A 20,675-nucleotide genomic window follows, 5' to 3' on the forward strand; every position below is an offset into this window, starting at 1 on the left:
TCCATCTTTTCATATCAGCACAAAGCAGAAATGTCCTTCTAAGGATACTTGCTGATGAGATTACAAGAATTATTTTAATTGCACACCTACCATCTGAAAAAATTACTGACTGGTATGGCAGATGGGCACTATAAAAAGTATCTGCTTCTGATTTTTTAAAAAATCATTTCAGCATCAAACATGCTAATTGCACTTTTTCAAAGCAATAAATGAGACATCTGGAAATCTGGAAATAGTTGCACATTGTTTGCATTAAAGTCAACGGATGGTTATTGCAGAAAAGATGGTAAAATGTGGGCCGGACAAAGGAATCAAGGGGATGCTCATCAAATCTGCAGATGACACCAAACTGGGAGGGGTAGCCAATGCCACTGAAGACAGAATCAGGATTCAAGACGTCCTTAACAGATGGGAGAACTGGGCCCAAACTAATAAAATGAATTTCAACAGGGACAAATGTAAGGTTTGCACTTAGGCAAGAATAACCAGATTCACAAATATAAGATGGGGGACACCTGGATTACCTGTAGGACATGTAAAAAGGATCTAGGGATCTTAGTAGACCACAGGCTTAACATGAGTCAACAGTGTGATGCAGGAGCAAAAAAAGCTAATGCTATTTTCAGCTGCATCAACAGAAGTATAATGTCCAAGTCAAGGGAAGTAATAGTACCACTCTGTTCTGCCTTGGTCAGACAACACCTGGAATACTGTGGCCAGTTCTGGGCGCCACAATTTAAGAAGGATGTTGACAAACTGGAACATGGGCAAAGGAGGCTGACCAAGATGATAAAGGTTCTGGAACCAAGCCTTATGATGAACTGTTGAAGGAGCTGGGTATATTTATCCTGGAAAAGAGGTGGCTGAGAAGAGGTGTGATAGCATCAAGCTTGTTTTCTCCTGCTCCAGAAGGGAGGACCCGAACCGATGGATTAAAGTTACAAGAAAGGAGATTCTGACTAAATATCAGGAAGAACTTTCTGGCAGTAAGAGCTGTTTGACAGTGGAGGTTGTGGACTCTCCTTCCTTGGAGGTTTTTAAGCAGAAGTTAGATGGCTATCTGTCATGGATGCTTTAGTTGAGATTCCTGCATTGCAGGTGGTTGGACAAGATGATTCTTGAGGTCCCTTCCAACTTAACAATTCTATGATTCTATGAAAAGCAATATAAAAAAGAGACAGCAACAGAAATCAGCACAACGAACTTATAATCATGCTCATAAATAAGGGATAGTGAACTTGTGGCCTTCCATTTATTGTTAGACTACAATCAACCATAACTATTGGCTGGGGTGATGTGAGTTGTAGTCCAAAACATCTGGAGGGCCATAGATTCTCCAGGAGTTACGCAGGAATTTAACAGGCTCTGACCCAGACTCTCAATAGTGATAGGAGAGGAATACAGAGCCAAGCCTTCAAAGAAGACTTAAGTGGGAAGGCAGGGTCATAAAGGAGACAGCAGTCCTTTGTATTATATTCAGTGTGCTAGACTGTATGTTGGGAGATATATAATGTTATTTTTTATGCCCCGAAAAGGATCACAGCAAGTCATTAAATTACTCTTTTTGAAAAATAAAAGTGATCTACAGAAAATGCAGACATTCCATTAGCTTACAAAAAGACAGTCTGTGCAGTTGCCATAAATAGTATTGCAGTTAGTCTCATTCCACATTGCATCCATTAGCAATCTTTTAACCTTTAATCTCCCGTCTATTTCCACTTTATTTTAAGAACATTAACTGGCATACCAAGCATGACCAGTGTTCCTTTTAGCTGCGTATCTTCTCCTAAAGTGACCAATACCATTTGCTTTAAATGGCTTCTTAAAAGATATCATAAAGTAGCTAGAGTAATTTATTTAAAATATTTCTGCATAGCAAGGACACAGATCAATATTAGGGGGCCTAAAATGTAGTATTTGCACATTATATAAGATCCCAATTTGAGCCTTGTAACCTCTGTTTAAGGGAAAACCGGTACTACTCTTAACCTCCTAGATGTTTCAAGACCTTGCTGCTGATCAGGGTTGAAGCCTGGTGGATGGACAATTGGTCTGGATGCAATATAAGGGATCTCTATATAGTTTAAGTATGCAGACATCATTCTGCCAAATTGAACATGAATGCTTCTAAATACAATCCTACAATCCCAGTGACAATCTGAATGTATGCTCTTTAGTGGAAATCTTTATACCGAACAGCTGCTTAAAAACGGTGTCAACATTTTCTTGTTCTGGCATCTGCTCTACAGTAGACAAGCACGTCACTCAACTCAATGAAACTATATTAGCCTTATCTAGAATGGAGGCTGAGCACAGAAATTATCTTGAAATGCAGCTTTCAAGACCTGCGTCGAGCCACTAACCACAGCTAAATCTGCAACAGCTGTGTTAGCAAACTCCTGAGCATACCTGGTGGGTTCTTTTTCTCTGCTGCCTGATGCTAGAGAGAGTGGAGTCATGTTGCAGTGCTCTGTGTGTGTTTATATGTAAATAAAGTAGATTAGCTGAAATGCTGAGTTGCTGAGGTCTGTTATGCAAACTGCGAACACACTGCAGATCCCTAAGTGTGACAGTGTCTGTTGGCATCGGTCACTGTGATGTTCGGGCAGAAGTATGAGTATGAGATCAGCTTGGTACAAACTCACTGGTGGATCCAATCTGATACCCCCACCATTCCTTTTGCACCATGATGACCTTGCTGCTGCCTCTCCCCCCCCCCCCCTTCTCCATCATGACATGCAGCAGTGACACAGACAACCAGAGGTGAGGTGAGTGCCTCCATCTCACCATCCACAACTGCCTTTGCGTTTCCCCATTCACTATAAAAAATGTTATTGGTTCCACCCCCTTGGCCAAAGTGGGTGAAATTTACAGAAACAGGATCCCCTTCAGGGTGTTACAAAGTGGGCCAAAACTGAAGACAAATAGATCCAGGTGTTATTTTTGTGGAGAGAGTAAACGGGATTCACTTTCCTCCATGATCCCTTATGGGAGAGTGGAATTTGTCTCTTTCTTAGCTTAAAAGACATGGAAGACTGGTGTGTATTTTTGCTTGCACAGTTTTTTAAATTTTGCAACTTCACACCAAACTTCATTTCTGGTGTTGTTTATCTCCTACAAGAGGCCTTTACAGGTTTAAAACAGGGCTGACAATAGGAAGCTGTCTTAGAATGCTGCCTGTGGAATTCTGAAGATCTCTGGTATTGCTTTGTTTTTTGTTATAGCTGACCAATGTAGATAGGATTTTTTTTAAAAAAAAATAAGCCACATCTTTATTTTTTTTTAAAAAAAAATAATCATCTGCTGCAGTGCTTTAACAACAACAAAAATCCAGGTAACATTTTGGGTAGCTTCACTTGTTGCAAAACCTAGTGGTCTAGAAATTTTTTTGAAATATACAGTACTGTAAAGGAACTGTATCACTGAAAAGAACAGAAATAGAATTACACAAGGTTTTGGAGGAGGAGGGAAATTTTACTCAGTGGGAAGTTATTGAGATTGCACTTTTACATGGGAGGGGAAGAGCCCCCTGAATCCCCCAGTTTGCCTGTTATTCTATTCTTTTAGAGAGCTAATACACACCCTAGTATATACCTAAAAGAAACACGGATAAGCAGCTAGCCCCCCCCCCCCGCATGCTACACTGGTTGTGGGGAAAAAATCAGGGAAATTTCCACAGCATGAAAGGTGTCTGCCATTTCAAGGAAAACATCTCTGTTATGTTAGCATGCTGGACCCTAGGTGCACCTCTATCTATTACTATTTCTATAATAAATTATATGGTTGAGGGTGTAGAATTTAGTGCTGAACTAAACTGCTTTTGAAGTGCTACCAGAGTTTAGTTAAGATAAATTTATCTCCTAACACTTCAAGCAGGACACTGATATAAAACTAAAATTAGACCAGCACTCGGGCAACTATCAACTGAGGTCTTCACTAACTGCAGCATGAAGGAGGCACTACCTTCCAATACTGTACACTACTGAAACAATATGGTCAGTGTTTATAGTTGGTAGTTAAAACAGTGTGTGTGTATGAGAAGAGCAGTGCTGGATGAGCCTAAAAATCTAATCCAGAACCCTACAGTAACAAACCAAATGCATATGAAGAGCCCACAAACACGTAAGGGCAATAGGCTTCTCCTGTTGTTACCTAGTAACTAGTATTCAAACTCTTAAACAGAGGTTGGGTGGCCATCTGTCATGGATGCTTTAGCTGAGATTCCTGCATTGCAGGGGGTTGGACTAGATGACCCTTGGAACCCCTTCCAGCTCTACAATTCTGTGATTCTGTGACTTACAGTTCTGAACCTGGAAGCTGCATATAGCCATCGTGACTAGCATCCACTGATATTGCCCCATGACTAAATAAAGTACAATATCTTGAAGTATGTTATGTGTGGCTTGTTGTCAGATGAACTAGTATCAGTGTTAAAAATGACTATAAGCCCCGTACCTGAATTATATTGTGGATTATGACATGGTAAATTCTTATATTTTTAATATAGAGGAATCTTGTTAATTTTTAATTGTTTTGCTGTATTTTTCATATAAATTGCCCTGGGAATTTGATTGAAGAGTTGGGTCGAGGGTATATAAAAGTAAAATAAAACTAGCTCTGTTTCTCCCTCACACAACATTGAGATACCTTCCTTTCAGCCTTTAGAGTTAACATACTCTATACAACTATTCTGAACGTGTGGCCTTGAGATTACTGTATTCAATGCTTTTATCTGCCTTCGATCTTGTTCTTCCCCAAGCTCTGTTGTTGTTTTTTCTTGCCCACCAAGAACAAGAGTTAAGAGGATCCCCTCTCAGGCTATGTGTTGGTTACCATAGCAACTCCCTATATTCTCAGTCTTCAGAATACTACAGTACAAGTTTGGTTCCTATAACAACATTATAAAGGCAATAAAAATGAATCTGAATCTCAGGTAACTTGAGACTGAAGTAACAAATGCTACAGGAGAATTGGTATTTGGAGAAATGCCACTTTGAGGAACAGAGTTTCAAAACATAAAAGAAACATCTTTCCAGAACAGCAGTGTAGAAAAGCTCCTGGAGTGTTTTAGGCCAGAATATTTTATCTGTCTGGTAGCAATAGCAAATAAGAAAGACAACTGGACTATTTCTTAAGTTACTTGTGAAACCTAAAAAATCTGATGAATGTTCCTTTTCCCCCTAACACAAACACTTTACCAAGAATAAATCCCAGGTCATATATTTTAATTGTTTTCCTTTAATGCATGGTATTTCAGTCTGTCCCAATAATTAAGAATAATAATTTAGATATTGGTTAAACACAGAAAGAACGTATACACATCCAAAGGAAACTCAGTCTTATGCTTCCTGCCCTGCCCATCCTCTCTCACCTATGCACTCATGGATGGGAATCACTTGCTTCTGGTGCAATCTCATACTGCTTATTATTGCAGATCTTTCCCATCAAGTTCCACAAAGTGCAACACAAGGAAAGCTACGGTATACTCCATGGGTAGGCAAACTAAGGGCCAGGGGCCAGATCCAGCCCAATTGCCTTCTAAATCCGGCCTGCGGACGGTCCAGGAATCAGCGTGTTTTTACATGAGTAGAATGTGTCCTTTTATTTAAAATGTGTCTCTGGGTTATTTGTGGGGCATAGGAATTCATTCATTCCCCCCCCCCAATATAGTCCAGTCCCCCACAAGGTCTGAGGGACAGTGGACCAGCCCCCTGCTGAAAACGTTTGCTGACCCCTGCTATACTCCATATTCATTTGGCCATTCATTGCAAACACCACGTCTTGTTGGATGCCACCTTGAATAAGCAATAGTAGCCACTTGATTTAGTTTGAGATACGAAAAGAGTGAGTTGGGAAAGCCTCTATCGTTTGAAAGCTTCAAATATTCCATAGTACTCTCTCACAATCATGTATTTTATTCCTGGTATTATGTGTTATCTTCAACACATGAAGTTTCAGATCCAATGAATAAACGTAGAAGAGATGCTTTATTAACAAGCAAACACCCATCTATGTACAGTATCCATCAACTGAACTTAACCTTCTCTAATGGAAGAAGCTTACTGACCAGCTTGCTTTAAAGAGTCTATTCATCTTACAAAGATACAACAATGTATATCAACATGGTGTGTGTGTACAAAGGGGGCTGCACAACAGGGGAGAGGAAGAGACATGGAAACGGCAGTGATCTGTGTACAAGGGAGAGTTGAGAAAAGGGGAAGAGTGGAGGGGAAAATTGAGTGAAGGTGAACACGAGAATGCAAAAGGGGGGTTACAAAAAAGAGGGAGTAGGAGGCATGGGGTTGGGTTTGAAGATGAAAGCAGGAGCATAGACAGATCTGAAGAAGAGGAAATGATAGTGGCTTTATAACTGGGCAGAAGGCAAAAAGGGTGCAACGGCTGGACAGAGGAAGATGCAGGAAGTTACTATGGGGGTGGTTTGTGTGCAAGGTGGAGGTTGCACAAAAAGAGGTGGGGGAGAATGGATATAGTCGTGAAAGGAAAAACAGGAGTGCAAAGTTGTGCTGCAAGAACAGAACAGATAAGTAGCTTCAGAAATGGGGTTGGGAAAGTGAAAAATGAGCTCTGTAGCTGCATGGGGTAGGAAGGGGAAGTTCTAAGGGGTTAATATGCAGTTAATGGCAGGGAGTTGGTGAGCAGAGAGAATGGGGATGCAGCCTCTAGTTATTTTATATTTTGACAGAAACTAAATATTGATTTAGTGCCATAGTATTTGATATGATAAATCTTTCAAAAAAACCACACAACAAATGCTGTCTTGAATGTTGCCCATGCCCTACACTTTCCATCACTTGACATAGGCTGCAATCCTATACATGTCTATTCAGAAGTATAGGATTCTGGTGTGTTGGGTATGAACGTTTGTACAGTGGTACCTCGGGTTACATACACTTCAGGTTACAGACTCCGCTAACCCAGAAATATTACCTCGGGTTAAGAACTTTGCTTCAGAATGAGAACAGAAATCATGCTCCAGCGGTGCGGTGGCAGCTAAAGTGGTGCTTCAGGTTAAGAACAGTTTCAGATTAAGAACGGACCTCCAGAACGAATTAAGTTCTTAACCCGAGGTACCACTGTCTATCTGTATATCTTTGGACCACAGTATATCTTTGGACAAGTATCCATAAAAATAGATATTAATTCAAAGAAGACGTAAGCTTCATTGAGTTCAATGAGGCTTACTCTCAGGTAAGTGTTATAGGCTTGCAGTCTTGAGGTCACAGTTCACTTTAGCTTAGCTTAAAAATGATTTCACTTCAACTTTATGCTCAACATTTATTTTAACATTATTTGTTGATCTTAGCACAACACTTAGTACAATGACCAAGTACAATATTTTTGGGAAAGCGCTACTGTAAAACACTCTAGTCTCACTGTGTTAGGGTCTACTATGCAAACAGAAAATTTTAATCCTTCAAGAAAGATAGGATTCTTAAACATTCAATGTAGGCTTTATTCACTTCCAGTAAACAGTCAAAAGGGCTTAGCTTCTGCCAAAACAACATGTTGGCATTCCAACAGCTTTTTTTATTATCTGTTTCCCTTCTTCTACATCCACTCTTAAATCTAGCCATACCTTGACAAATGCCAGCTAATTTATTGGGCACTGCATTCCTGGAATCTATTGAAACCACACCTGGAATTATGTGTATATGTGTCTGCACACATGCACTTGCATCAGAGGCAAAAAAATCTTTAAGATATTTATTTTATCTGGTGGTTTGCATGATACATCCTGCACATTTAAAAAACATGCCACATATTTTCTTCTTTCATTTAAATGACAAAGAGAATAATATATTGTCAGCTGTCCAATAAGCACATGTTAGTGCTTTCTGCTAAATGTTCATGCTTTGTATTTCTTCTGCCTTGGTGCTCTTATTATTTCATTATCATATTTTATTCAAATAAATTATTAAAATAAAGGGTTAAATTTTCATACGGAAGACTGCCTTCATTGCATATTTAATGAAGAAATCCTGTGTTTTCCTATTCCAGTTACGGTGGATCCAAAAGCTTACAATGAAGGCGATGCAATTTTCTTTCTCCTGCCCCTAGTAATTATTTTACACCAAAGAGTCTAAAGATTTGTTTTGAAAGAAAACAGGCAAGCATTTCTTGCAGTGTGGAAGATACTTTTACTGCTCTGGGGTTTGGGGGTTGTTGTTGTTGTTTGCCAATTTTAAAAGCATTTACACACCCTAAGCTGCATTTGTCTACTTACTGAAATACTTCGCTTTATGGTTTAACATATTACAAATGGCAAGAATACAGAATTCATCCACTCAAAGTCATATGCAAGGTAGCAAAATCAATAGATGCCATTAAGCCACGAGAAATAAATCTACACCAGCGCTGTTCTTGGAACACTTGTTTTATTTACATCCGAATCTACCAAATTATACCTGACTATGTTACTGAGAACACCTACACACCTGCTCTTCTGAATCAAGATTCCTTTTAAACAGCAATCTTCTCATTAGAAAGGCTTTTGTTAAACTGTATATTATCAGTGCCAGAGATATTTGTCACCAACTTGCCTTCCCCCTCCAATAGCATATTGATAGTGATACTGTTAGCCACTTGCAGCTTGGTTTAAATAACTGCACTCTGCTGTTTTCACTAGCAAGTTCTATACATCATATCCCTGTCTAGCTTGTAATATTTTTTCTTAGGCTGCTAAAAACCAAATCGCTTCTTACCATTCTGATCCAGTAGAGTCGAGCAGTGCTAAAGGAACTGTGGCTGTAGTGCTGCTTAGAGGAGCCAGCGGAGGCTTTAGAGGAACAGAGTGTTTTATGTGTGGAAAACGCATCACCACCTATTATATTTCAGTCATTCAATTGCTAGCCTTGATGTTTTGGAAATCATCAGCCAATCCAGGCAAGGAAAAGGGAGGGCTTGGAATGTTCATATAGCATAGTTTTGTGCAGTTCGAAGAGGAAGAAGATACATCTTTTTTGCATTTTTATTCACTGTGTGTAGAGAATGACTCCCTATTCTTTATTCAAAAGCAATTCACACATAGTTTTTAAGCTTCTTCAGTGGGTTGATTGAAAGCATGCATTATGCAGAATGGCACTGTGCCAGATTACACAAAGGTTTGCCATGCTACCCAAATTCTGACTTGCAGTGCTCAGTGAATCCAAACTTGATATTCTCCTAAATCCCCAGGGCCTCTAACTAAGCCAGAAAATGTGTTGGCAATCAAAATGTGCATCTACATGCTACCAATTGGTTATTATTTTTTTCTTGCACTATGCTTCTATTTAAAATAAAATTAAAAAATTCACCTGACAAATGCTAGCAATTAGATGACTCAGAAACTCAAGGGAATAAAAAATGACCCTGTATACCAAATAACTTATGGATATAATTATTTGCTTTTGCTATGAGACAGTGTACTAACTGGTCAAAAGCCAAATGGCTTTGTGACAAACCATGTTTCTTCTTTGGAAATCTCAGAGTCAGTTGGGTGGCTGACATTGTCTGCTCTGATGCAAGAGAAGGCTGGGTGGAAAACAATAACCTTATGCTACAAGGAAGTATAAAGAATGAATTGTTCTTTAAAAAAATGAACAAACTCCAGGGAAGCAGGCAGACTTTTGCCCTTTTAACACAACTATGCCTAAGTATGCTGAATGTACAACAGGCAGCAGGATTGTGATCATTTCACATGGCCCCTGTGCACTTGGGCTCAGCTATGTAGGATGTAACATAACAGCGTGATGTCCACATACATAAAGCCTAACATATATATCTCAAAGCATACTGCCCATATTAGGGTAAGGATAGTAAGTTATCAGACCTAAGTCCTTGGGACTCTTAACTGCAGAGACATCACTACACACACATGGGTGTGACAGGGACAGATTTGAACAAGTGGGCAAAGTCTTCTGCTATTCCATATAAGTGCACCCCAATGAGCTAAAAAGGCTATATTTTCAAAATAGCAAAGCCAAGGCACTAAACCTCAGAGGAGTCATAGAAAAGTAAGCTCATAGTCAAGCATTCTATATTTTTCAATGAAACCCAAATGTTTGAACTTCTTATTGTCACATATTAATTATGTGAAGCTTAGGCAAGCTGTTTGGACTGGAGCAATTATGGAACTGGATTGCCGTCCACACCTTGATGTAATATTTCCCAGTGGAGGCTGGTCCATTAGAGGAACCACTAGAGGTCCAGTTGCTCAGCCCTGCTTGGACTCTTCCCCTTTCCCACCAATCCTGTCTATTGCGGCTAGGAGGGTCGAATAAGCAAACTGAAATAAGACATTGGCTTGGGGAAGTCTATTGCTCTTTTGGATTCTCTGGTTAGAGCTTTAAAAGCCTACATAGAAGGAAGTTGAAAACTTTGATCCTAGGCACATTTGCTCCTTGTTTTAAAGTCCAAGCATATGTGAGTGGAGACCCGGGGGTGGAGGTGTGGTTGGAAGCTTGCCACTCCATTTAAAAGGCAATATAAGAGCCCAGTAAGGATGTGGGTGGCTTAGACAGGATTAGACAAATTTATGGAGGATATTAATGGCTACTAGCCATGATGGAGCAAGTCTTCAACCTCCACTGTCAGAGAGAGGATACCTCTGAACACCAATTGCTGGGAGGTGCAGGTAGGCAGAGTGCTGTTGCCCCCAGACCCTGTTTGCAGGCTTCCCATGGGCATCTGGCTGAGCACTGAGAACTGGATACTGGCCTAGATGGGACCAGTGACTCTTCTTATGTTCTTAAGAGGGCATAAAAGTGAATGAGCTGGGGACAGGGACAGGGGCAGCCCAGTTAATTTCACTGTTGCCCCCTGTTGCCCCCTTTGCAAGGGAAGAGGATGGGAAGAAAGCCAGAACAAATTGGCTATGCCTTGGGAGCCTATTTGCACCTCTGGAATTTTTTTTGTTTCCAAAAAGCGCCTCCATGTCCAGTGTCCACCAGCTGCCACTGGGACCCAGACTCTGAGCTTACTTTAAAAAAAAGAAATGTAAGTTTCTAGCTCTCAAGGCAGCACAGAACTTCATGGCCACCATAACAACCATGGCTTGCCTCTAACATCAGTGGTATACAACTGACATAAAAATAAAGCATTTTGTACCCCACCCTTGTCTTTCTTGCTCTGGCCTGCCAGAAGGGTAGGAAACCCCACAGCTTCCTCCTCTTGCTGCTAAGGACAAGCACTGCCTGAGAGGATTTCCAGGAAACAGGAATAGCATCTCCTACAACAATACCAGCAAGGAAAATCCAGAAGTGAGCACAGGAACAGGAAGCAAGCTCAGCTCTCATGTGCTGTGGCCATTCATGTCTGCTGTCACATAACCCAGTTTGATGGTGGCTGGCCTCCACATAAGGAACCTGCGACGCTCCCATTTAAAAGTGCAGTTGCTACTCTGGGTCCTAGCAGAGAGGAGCTCAGCCAAGTGAGTGAGTGAGCAGGTAGCCATCACATTCTAGAGTCAGGTGGCTGAATCACCCTACGGTCTTCATGGTCTTCCAGTTGCTGGGTTCCCAGGGCTTGCCTGGACAGATGTGCTCAGCATGTGGGCAGCAAGGAGCTGATGTGGCGGCAGCACCTTCCCTGTTGGAGTCTTGGAGGGCGGGCGGACAGTGGGCCCCTTAGATGCCATCTGGCCCCTCCCTAGCATCAGGCCTTCCTATATTGTCTTGCCCATCTAATAAGATCAATAGGAATGCTCTCCTGGTCATCCTGTTGGTGTCAAGCAGATTTTGTGGTGACCCAGGTCTTTTCAGTGGTGTTGTCTCAGCTATGGAACTCCCTTCCCTAAGTTCTGCCAAGCCCTGTAATTGTTTATTTTTTTGCTGCCAGCTGAAAACCCATTTATTCACCTGGACTTTTGTGGGAGTCAAATAGGATATGCTGTGAGTTACAAAATGGCACTGCTGTCTGTTGTTTATAGATTTTTTTAATACATATTAATAATAGAATCTTAGAATGGTAGAGTTGGAAGGGACCACAAGGATCATCTAGTCCAACCCCCTGCAGCGCAGGAATCTTTTGCCCAACATGGAGCTCGGACCCACAACCCTGAGATTAAGAGTCTCCTACTCTACCAACTGAGCTATCCTTCCTTTAATGATTTGCTGTTTTATTGGAGATTGGTCTTTTTTCTGTAACATGTCCTGGGATGATAGTAGGATGCACAGTGGAAAATAAATTATAATGACGGATGAATGAATAAACAAATCAACAAACAGAATTATCTCCATAATTATCACCTCCATTTAGAGCAGAACGGAAACTAATCTAGTACTGTTAACTTCATACCATTGTTTCCAAGTTACAGAACTGCATCTGAATCTTCATCAAAGCTTTGGGGGGAGTTAAGCATTAGATACTGAGCTGTTTTGTTGACCCCACCATTACATTCATGTGCATTTCTTCTGGGGCCATTCGCAACCATAATGGGAGACTCTTGCTTTTTGTCCAGGTAGGTGTTCTGCAGGACAGCATTGGAATAAATGAAAGTGCCCTCGCCTTTATTAAGCAACTGGGCAGGATCTCGAAAAATTTCCTCATCGACAGCAAAGCTGTTCTTACTACTAAAGACAAGTGGGTGTTAGTGTGAATCCTAAAAGTATCATGTTAATCTAGTTTGATCCTCAGTTGAAGATTCTAATTAAATTTTATGGAAAGAGATATATCCTGCTATATAAAACTGAAGGTTCTGTCTCTCTAAAAAGATTTAAAAAAAACTTTCCCTGCAGAATCAAATAAATCCATGGAAAGCAGAAGCCAAGGGACTCTGCATACTCCTAGTTTAGGAAGTACAAACAGGCCAGTCTTCCAAGGCTTAACTGAAGTGGTTGGGAGCTCTGGTGCAGTTCTCAAAATAGGGTCTCCCCCAAAAAAGAAATTCATGAAATAAGGTATTCTGGGCATGTACAGTTTCATATTTTAAAGTCATTTCCCATTGTTTTTGCTCACTTCCTAACTTGGGCCAGTCACCAACTCGCAGACTAACACACCTCACATCTGTTGTATTGGCATCTGTCTGTCTTGTGAGACAAAGGAATGTGCTTCCAGGGGTGAAGTCAAACCGCTTTGGCTGCATCGGTATCATCATCATCATCATCATCATCATCATCATCTCAAAACTGCTGCCTCCCATGTTGTTTTTGCTGTGTTAGCAGCACTGAAGTGACCTCTCTGCGGTGCAAGCCTGGAATGCTCAGATTATAAGGCCCTACTCATGGCCTCACTGTTGTAGTCCAAAGGAAAGCATGGCAGTACTGTTGGCACCAGTTTGGCTGCAAGAGTTGCCTGAAGAAGGTGTACAAGACACCATCCATCCATCTTAGGGACCCCACTCCAGATTTGTGTAGGGTTTACTCCTTAGCCTTTACTTCTCCCAAAGATGTCCCACAAGGCACCATCCTTGGGGTTTACTCCTGCAGCGTTTCTCACGAATGAGTATAGTCACAAGGCCGTGGGGATTTAGGACCAGAGCTTTCCTTCTAGATGGGCTACCCTCCCAGGTTGATGAGCCCCATGTGCCCCTCATTTCCCTCTACAGCATGTGCAATAACTGCCTTCTTGACTGTTGGACCCACTATTGGTCTTGTCTGCTCAGTCTGCCAGAGCCTGCCTTTGCATGCAGGAAGTCCCTAACTCACTGAGGCTTTGAGACCCATTGGCTACCCTTGTCTGATATAGCTGGCCAGTAAAAGCCATTTCTAGGTGTATGGCCACTTTCACATGCTGACAGCTTCTAGGAACCACAGGGACAGCTGAGTGCAGGGTGAGGAAAAAGATGGAAAAACTACCCAAGTAGGAGAACATACCCCCACTAGCGGCACTTCCCTCCCCCAACACCACATACACTGCACATGACTCTTGTGAATATATAGGAGGCATGCTGGTGGTGCTGTGGGTTAAACCACAGAGCCTAGGGCTTGCCGATCAGAAGGTTGGTGGTTCAAATCCCCGTGACGGGGTGAGCTCCCGTTGCTCAGTCCCTGCTCCTGCCAACCTAGCATTTCGAAAGCACGTCAAAGTGCAAGTAGATAAATAGGTACCGCTCTGGCGGGAAGGTAAACGGCGTTTCCGTGCGCTGTTCTGGTTCGCCAGAAGCGGCTTAGTCATGCTGGCCACATGACCCGGAAGCTGTACGCCGGCTCCCTCGGCCAATAAAGCGAGATGAGCGCCGCAACCCCAGAGTCGGTCACGACTGGACCTAATGGTCAGGGGTCCCTTTACCTTTACCTTTAACATGGCTACAAAATGGGGTGATGCAATTTGTATTTGAGCAACATCTGGAGGGCAGAAGGTTCTTCTCCACACATGCTTTAACCATAGTGATATATCTCTGTACTACAAAGATCCTTGCTGCAAGGCTCCAAGGCTTCAACTAATCTTACTTTAACCTGATTATTGCATGTTTTACAGATGTGCAAGTCCTGCTTGCGTTCAACATGAGACTGATTCCTAGGGGACTTACAGTACCTTAGGCCTGTAACCACCGGGGAATGGAAAGCAGAGTGATGTACAGTGGTACCTCGGGTTACATACGCTTCAGGTTACATATGCTTCAGGTTACAGACTCCGCTAACCCAGAAATAGTACCTCGGGTTAAGAACTTTGCTTCAGGATGAGAACAGAAATCATGCTCCGGCGGTGCGGTGGCAGCAGGAGGCCACATTAGCTAAAGTGGTGCTTCAGGTTAAGAACAGTTTCAGGTTAAGAACGGACCTCCGGAATGAATTAAGTATGTAACCCAAGGTACCACTGTACTTTAATTTCCATTTTTACTATTGTAATTGTACAGGTAACATAGCAAGGTGTCAGTAGTTTTCCAAATTGCCCAGTAAAAAATAAAACATGCTCTCACATTCCAGTGTTCAGTACAGAGCTAGATGGACCATTGATCTGACTGAGGCTTCCTATGTTCCTATGTAATGCAATTGGATAGGAGCAGAAAATTCCACAGGCCTGGCTATGTCATAGCAGCAGGTTTGCACCCCTAGAAGCACAGCAAGTCAGGGCCCCCTAAGCACCACTTATACTTTAAGCTTGATTTGTGATATACTTGCCAAGAGGTTGGCCACTAGTGGCACAAAACCAACAACAGTTCACAGATTTATTAAAAGACTGTGTAGCCTTGCAGCAACTTGCAGACCAGATTTAGGATATGTTATAATTTTGCCGTCTATTCTGATATTATACAATAGTAAGCGGATAGATAAACATGTCTTGTTGACATGAAAAATGGCTAAACAAAGCCCAATTTCATTGATCTCAGCTACTGATATTGTCTGTCTTTTCAAACAGCAAGCCAAGCCAACAGCAGCAGCGATCAATATTCCATAATCCATGCTTTTGTTCTGTGCTCTCTAGGCTGAGTCTTTCATTGACATAGAGAAATGATTAAACGTCTTTCCCTTTGGCCACTAGAGAGTGCCACAGCGCTGCAGAACCTCTTAGCTGAAGTTAAACAGCCAATTTGTCTTTTGACAAAACCGATCATTAAAAATGATACCTTGTGCTGCTGTACTGTTGTTATACAATCTGGGTATTTTTCTTGAAGGATGTAAAGAAAAAGCATTTTCAAATCTATGGGGGGGGGGGGAGGACGGACAATAAGCAATTAATCTAGTCTGAATACTTTATATTCTAAAAGCAATAGACTCCGTGCTTTCATCAAATTGTGCCTACGTGAGAAGCGCATATAAGTTATTTGATTAACATGGCCATTGGCACTCATTACAGATACTATTTTTGCAGTGCTCCAGGAAAATGTAGTGCAGAGATTTAATGTTGTATAATGACTACCTTAATGAACTGGCCATGAACATCTATGAACACAGCACAAGTTCATTGGTAGTTTAGAGAGGAGGGGGGTAGAGGGGAATGATCCACTGCTTCCAAAACCTTGCCAGCTCACACTGGTCAGAGCAGGGGGTGAGATGGCATCCTACTCTAGCTAGGTTTGGTTTCAATCTCTGAAAACACAGCAGCAGGAACAAAAACTACCACCAGTCACAAAAGGAGTTCAATAGCAAAGTCAAGGTGAATTTGAGGTCAAGCACAAGAGAGCAGTCAGGAATTGCTCATGATCCAAAGGCAGAGCCAGGGGCAGAGGTCAGAAGCTAGAAAGATCAGACATTTCTGTATACAACACTAATGTGTCACATCATATGTAACTGATATTTAGAAAAGACTTCACAATCTGAGAAAAGAGACAATGCACGTAACTTTTGTAAATCAAGAAAATCTCTCATATATATCTGTGTCTGTCTCTCTCTCTGTGTGTGTGTGTGATTTATTGAATAAGAATAGAAATGCATATGCTGAGCTTTGGAAAGGAGGTTCAAGGCTCTGGCAGGGTCCTAGAGCCCTCCCACCAACTAGGCTTTGGGAAGGAGGCAAGAGAACACTAGGACCCAACCAGAGCGCTTATGCCTCCTCCCCAAAGCCGAGTGCCACACTTACCCAGCTTTGGGAAGGCAGCGTGAGGGCTGGTGTGTGTGTGTGTGTGTGTGTGTGTGTGTGTGAAATGTTGCCAAGGGTCACATAAAGGGCCCCGAAGGCTGCATGCGACCCTTGGGCCATGCATTGGACCAACCTGCTCTAGAGTCATGTGCTCCATCATTGATCAGCCGCCTGGGCTTGGACCTTCTGGCACCAACACTCTCTTTTTTTATATATAAAATTTTTATTGGTTTTTCAACATATATTATAAGACATTACTAACAACAATACAAAAACAAACAAACATATAAACATGTATAATTCCATAATCTTTTTTTTCTTATACCCAATTTCAACGACTTCCCCATGCCTCCCTTTTCTGCATCCCTGTTTTAAACTTCTTCAGCAACCCCTGATCTAAATTACTTATAAATCCCTTTCTTTAACCCTTTTTTTCTCTTATCCAATCATTTATCGCTGCAAATCTGCTATGCTTTACCCATGACATTTTAACACTCACTAATTTTACAGCAATTTTAAAGATAAAATTTAAATTTCTTCCAGTCTTCTTCCACCGTCTCTTTCCCTTGGTCACGGATTCTGCCCGTCATCTCCGCCAGTCCCATATAGTCAATCACCTTCGTCTGCCACTCTTCCAGCGTGGGTAGTTCTTGTGTCTTCCAATACTTTGCTAGTAAAACTCTTGCTGCTGTTGTAGCATACATAAAAAACGTCCTATCTTTCTTTGACACCAATTGGCCTACCATGCCCAGGAGAAAAGCCTCTGGTTTCTTATGAAAGGTACACTTGAGCACCTTCTTAATTTCATTATAAATCATTTCCCAGAAGACCTTAATCCTTGGGCACGTCCACCAAAGGTGGTAGAAAGTACCTTCAGTTTCATTACATTTCCAGCATTTATTATTGGGCACTGGCACCAACACTCTCAAGGGTTGGGGGTGATTCAGCTCTGCTCTCCACCCTTAGAGTCCTTCCAGGGAAACCCTGGAGACTGGCCTGGGAAAGTCCCTCCCAGTATACTAGGGTCTTCAGTGCTGGTTGTGTGTGTGTGTGTGTGTGTGCGCGCGTGCGCACACACACACACACACACATCTGGGTGTTTTTGGTCATTAGGAGTGCTAGGTCCTTACTGGAAGATTCATCAGGTTCATTCATACTAGGGCAAAGTATGTAGTTGGCATAACAAAGCAGCTTAGGAACAGGTAGATGCAGTTCTCCCCTAGAATATCTAATTTTGAACCCTACTACTAGTGGTAATTCTATGCTCATAGAACTTTCCATGGGTATAACTGAAGCCTCCAAAGTGTATGTGATCCCTCTGCCTCCAACAAGGCACCTCTGCCATAGCCAACCCTTCCATTATCATTATCATCATCATCATCATCATCGTCTATCTATTTATAAAATTGGCTTGTTCTTAAGCCAAAAAGAGTCCCAGAGCAACTTATAAATCACTTAAAAGAGACAGTCCTTGCCCTCAGACTTACAATCTAAAAAGCCATAACACATGGTTTGGATGGAAAGAGGAAATAAGCAAACTAGAGTACAGGTTCCTGCAAGTGTTAGGATATAATATTGTTATTACCTCATTCAAAGTTATTTATTAAAATGTTGAATTTTAATATTCTGCCACTATTTGCATTTATTTATTTATTTTTACTTTCCACTATTTTCTGATTAAAAATGTGCAGTAGGCACAGACTTTATTTAAATGTTAGGTAGGTGTATTGGTTGCTACTGCCCCAGTGGTTGGTCTTACACTGTTCCGGCAAGCCCTTTTGATTTGCTGGTGTGTTTATGTGCCACACTGCTGACACACCGTCTAATGGTCAGATGTTGCTGTCCTGTTGCGCCATTCAACCATGCAAACTGGCCTAAAGACACAGAAAGATGAACATTCTTTGTTCTGCTGCTCCTACAGCAAACTGAAGTTACAGCTGAACACCACTAGGTGGCATAAGTGCTTAATTCACATTCCAGCAGCTACAGTACTTGCTTTGGAACTGTTTCTGAAGTAGATTGTGGTAACAGTTCACCTTCACAGTTGCCTGAGACCCAAATGAGATGTTAATGCAGTTGTGCGTGTCTGCCCCTAAACTTTCTGTTTCTCTGTGGGGGTTTTTAAGCTGAAAAGCAGCCTCAGAGGCTTCCAGTAAAAGGTAAAAAGTTGAAATGGGTCTGGTTTCCTATGACACTGTTTTTCCACTCAAAATTGCTCTCCCAAGCTACGCCTATGGGAGAAAAGATGGAAGAAAAGAGACAACTGCATGTATTGACTAGTGTCGTAAAGGTAAAGGTACCCCTGCCCGTACGGGCCAGTCGTGTCCGACTCTAGGGTTGTGCGCCCATCTCACTTAAGAGGCCGGGGGCCAGCGCTGTCCGAAGACACTTCCGGGTCACATGGCCAGCGTGACGAAGCTGCTCTGGTGAGCCAGCACCAGCGCAGCACACGGAAACGCCGTTTACCTTCCCGCTATAAAGCGGTACCTATTTATCTACTTGCACTTAGGGGTGCTTTCAAACTGCTAGGTGGGCAGGAGGTGGGACCGAAAGACGGAAGCTCACCCCGCTGCGGGGATTCGAACCACCGACCATACGATCGGCAAGTCCTTGGCACTGAGGTTTTACCCACAGCGCCACCCGCGTCCCTGGCTGACTAGTGTCGTACTTTCTGATATTAAAAGGCTTAAGTGTTAGGGAAATTTTTAAGGACTGGTGTTTTAATGTATTTTTAATCTTTTTGTTGGAAGCCGCCCAGAGTGGCTGGGGAAACCCAGCCAGATGGGCAGGGTACTACTACTAATACTAGTACTAATACTAATAACTATTATTATTATTATTATTTTAAAATGGTATGTGCAAAATGTACCCAGTAGGAACTTAAGGTGGCAGTAATGTATTACAATACAAAAACTGGGATTCACACTTTGGCATGCTCCTGTTCAGAGTTCCAGCACTTTCCCAGGAAGATCCATTCCATTCCCCTCCTCTCGGTTTTCATTTCCACCAAACAGCCAGCTTTCCAGTACTGTACAGTCAGCTTCTGTATACCAGTATACCTGAAGGAGCATCTCCACACCCATCGCTCAGCCTAGACACTGAGGTCCAGCGCCAAGGGCCTTTTGGTGGTTCCCTCACTGTGAGAAGCGAAGTTACAGGGAACCAGGCCTTCTCGGTAGTGGTGCCCACCCTGTGGAACACCCTCCCATCAGATGTCAAGGAAATAAACAACTATATGACATTTAGAAGACATCTGAAGGCAGCCCTGTTTAGGGAAGTTTTTAATGACTGATGTTTTAATGTATTTGTAATCTTTTTGTTGGAAGCCACCCAGAGTGGCTAGAAAAACCCAGCCAGATGGGCGGGGTAAAAATAATAAATTATTATTATTATTATTATTATTATTATTATTATTATTATTATTATTATTATTATTTTGTAGATGCAAGGAGTGTCAGCCCAATAAAACCCCACTCTAGGTCTCTTCAATGTATGTTATAGGGGCTCAGGGCAGAGCTTTCTCACTAGCTGCTGCAGTTCTAGAACTAGCTGCGCAAGCCAGCTCTTTAGAATTCCGGAACAGAGTTGTATGGGAGATGTTTCAATTTTCTCGGGTATTTAAATCTAAATTACTGAATGAATGTTGCCATTACTTTTACTTGTTTTATTCTTTCGTGCTGACAAAATAATCATTATAATTAATAAACATTTAGAAAGAAAGGGAAAGGATGTTCTCTGAATCCCAGCCATGGGTATTAGTAAAGTTATTCAGATCCAGTTTCCTATTCTCTTCTGTGATTCTTCTCTCAGGAGGATTTTCACAGTCAAATATATAACTAATTTGGGACATAGCCCATTCCTATGCAGAATTAGATGCACATAACTTCAAAAAAAATCAGTCAACTTAGGGATACCTAACTCTGTACCAGGTCAGACCACAAGTAGCTTTCATTGGCCTAGACCCCTCTAGAAGAAGACCTTGTTTTTTTGTAGTTCTGCAGTCAAAGACTTGGGTGATTAGTTCAAATAATTATATGAAATTAATTCCATTCCCTCACTAGCAGCTCAGCCAAGGAACCACAGGATGCATTCAATGAATGCACACAATAAATTCATTTGTATTGAGAGGGTGCCATATTCAGAGTTCCATTCAGCAAATGGCAGGTTTTTCCTCCCGTAATCACAAGTTTCCGCTAACACATGTTCTTTTTGCTGAG

The 20,675-nt window shown here is 41.8% G+C and overlaps 1 protein-coding gene across 3 annotated transcripts in view; it reads right to left on the reverse strand.

The window, feature by feature from the left end:
• Positions 1–20,675, reverse strand: part of PLD5 (phospholipase D family member 5) — an 83,426-nt gene that overhangs the window by 41,062 nt on the left and 21,689 nt on the right. The window contains exon 1 of one of the 3 annotated variants that reach the window (XM_053382640.1): positions 8,724–8,843. The exons of the other annotated variants lie outside the window; for them this stretch is intronic. Coding sequence (XP_053238615.1) covers positions 8,724–8,726 — 3 coding nt within the window. The 5' untranslated portion in view covers positions 8,727–8,843. Of the gene's footprint in view, positions 1–8,723; positions 8,844–20,675 lie in introns of those variants that run through there. 3 annotated transcript variants of the gene reach the window in all.

This window comes from Podarcis raffonei, chromosome 3 (genome assembly GCF_027172205.1).
Source record: "Podarcis raffonei isolate rPodRaf1 chromosome 3, rPodRaf1.pri, whole genome shotgun sequence".
NCBI lineage: Eukaryota > Metazoa > Chordata > Lepidosauria > Squamata > Lacertidae > Podarcis > Podarcis raffonei.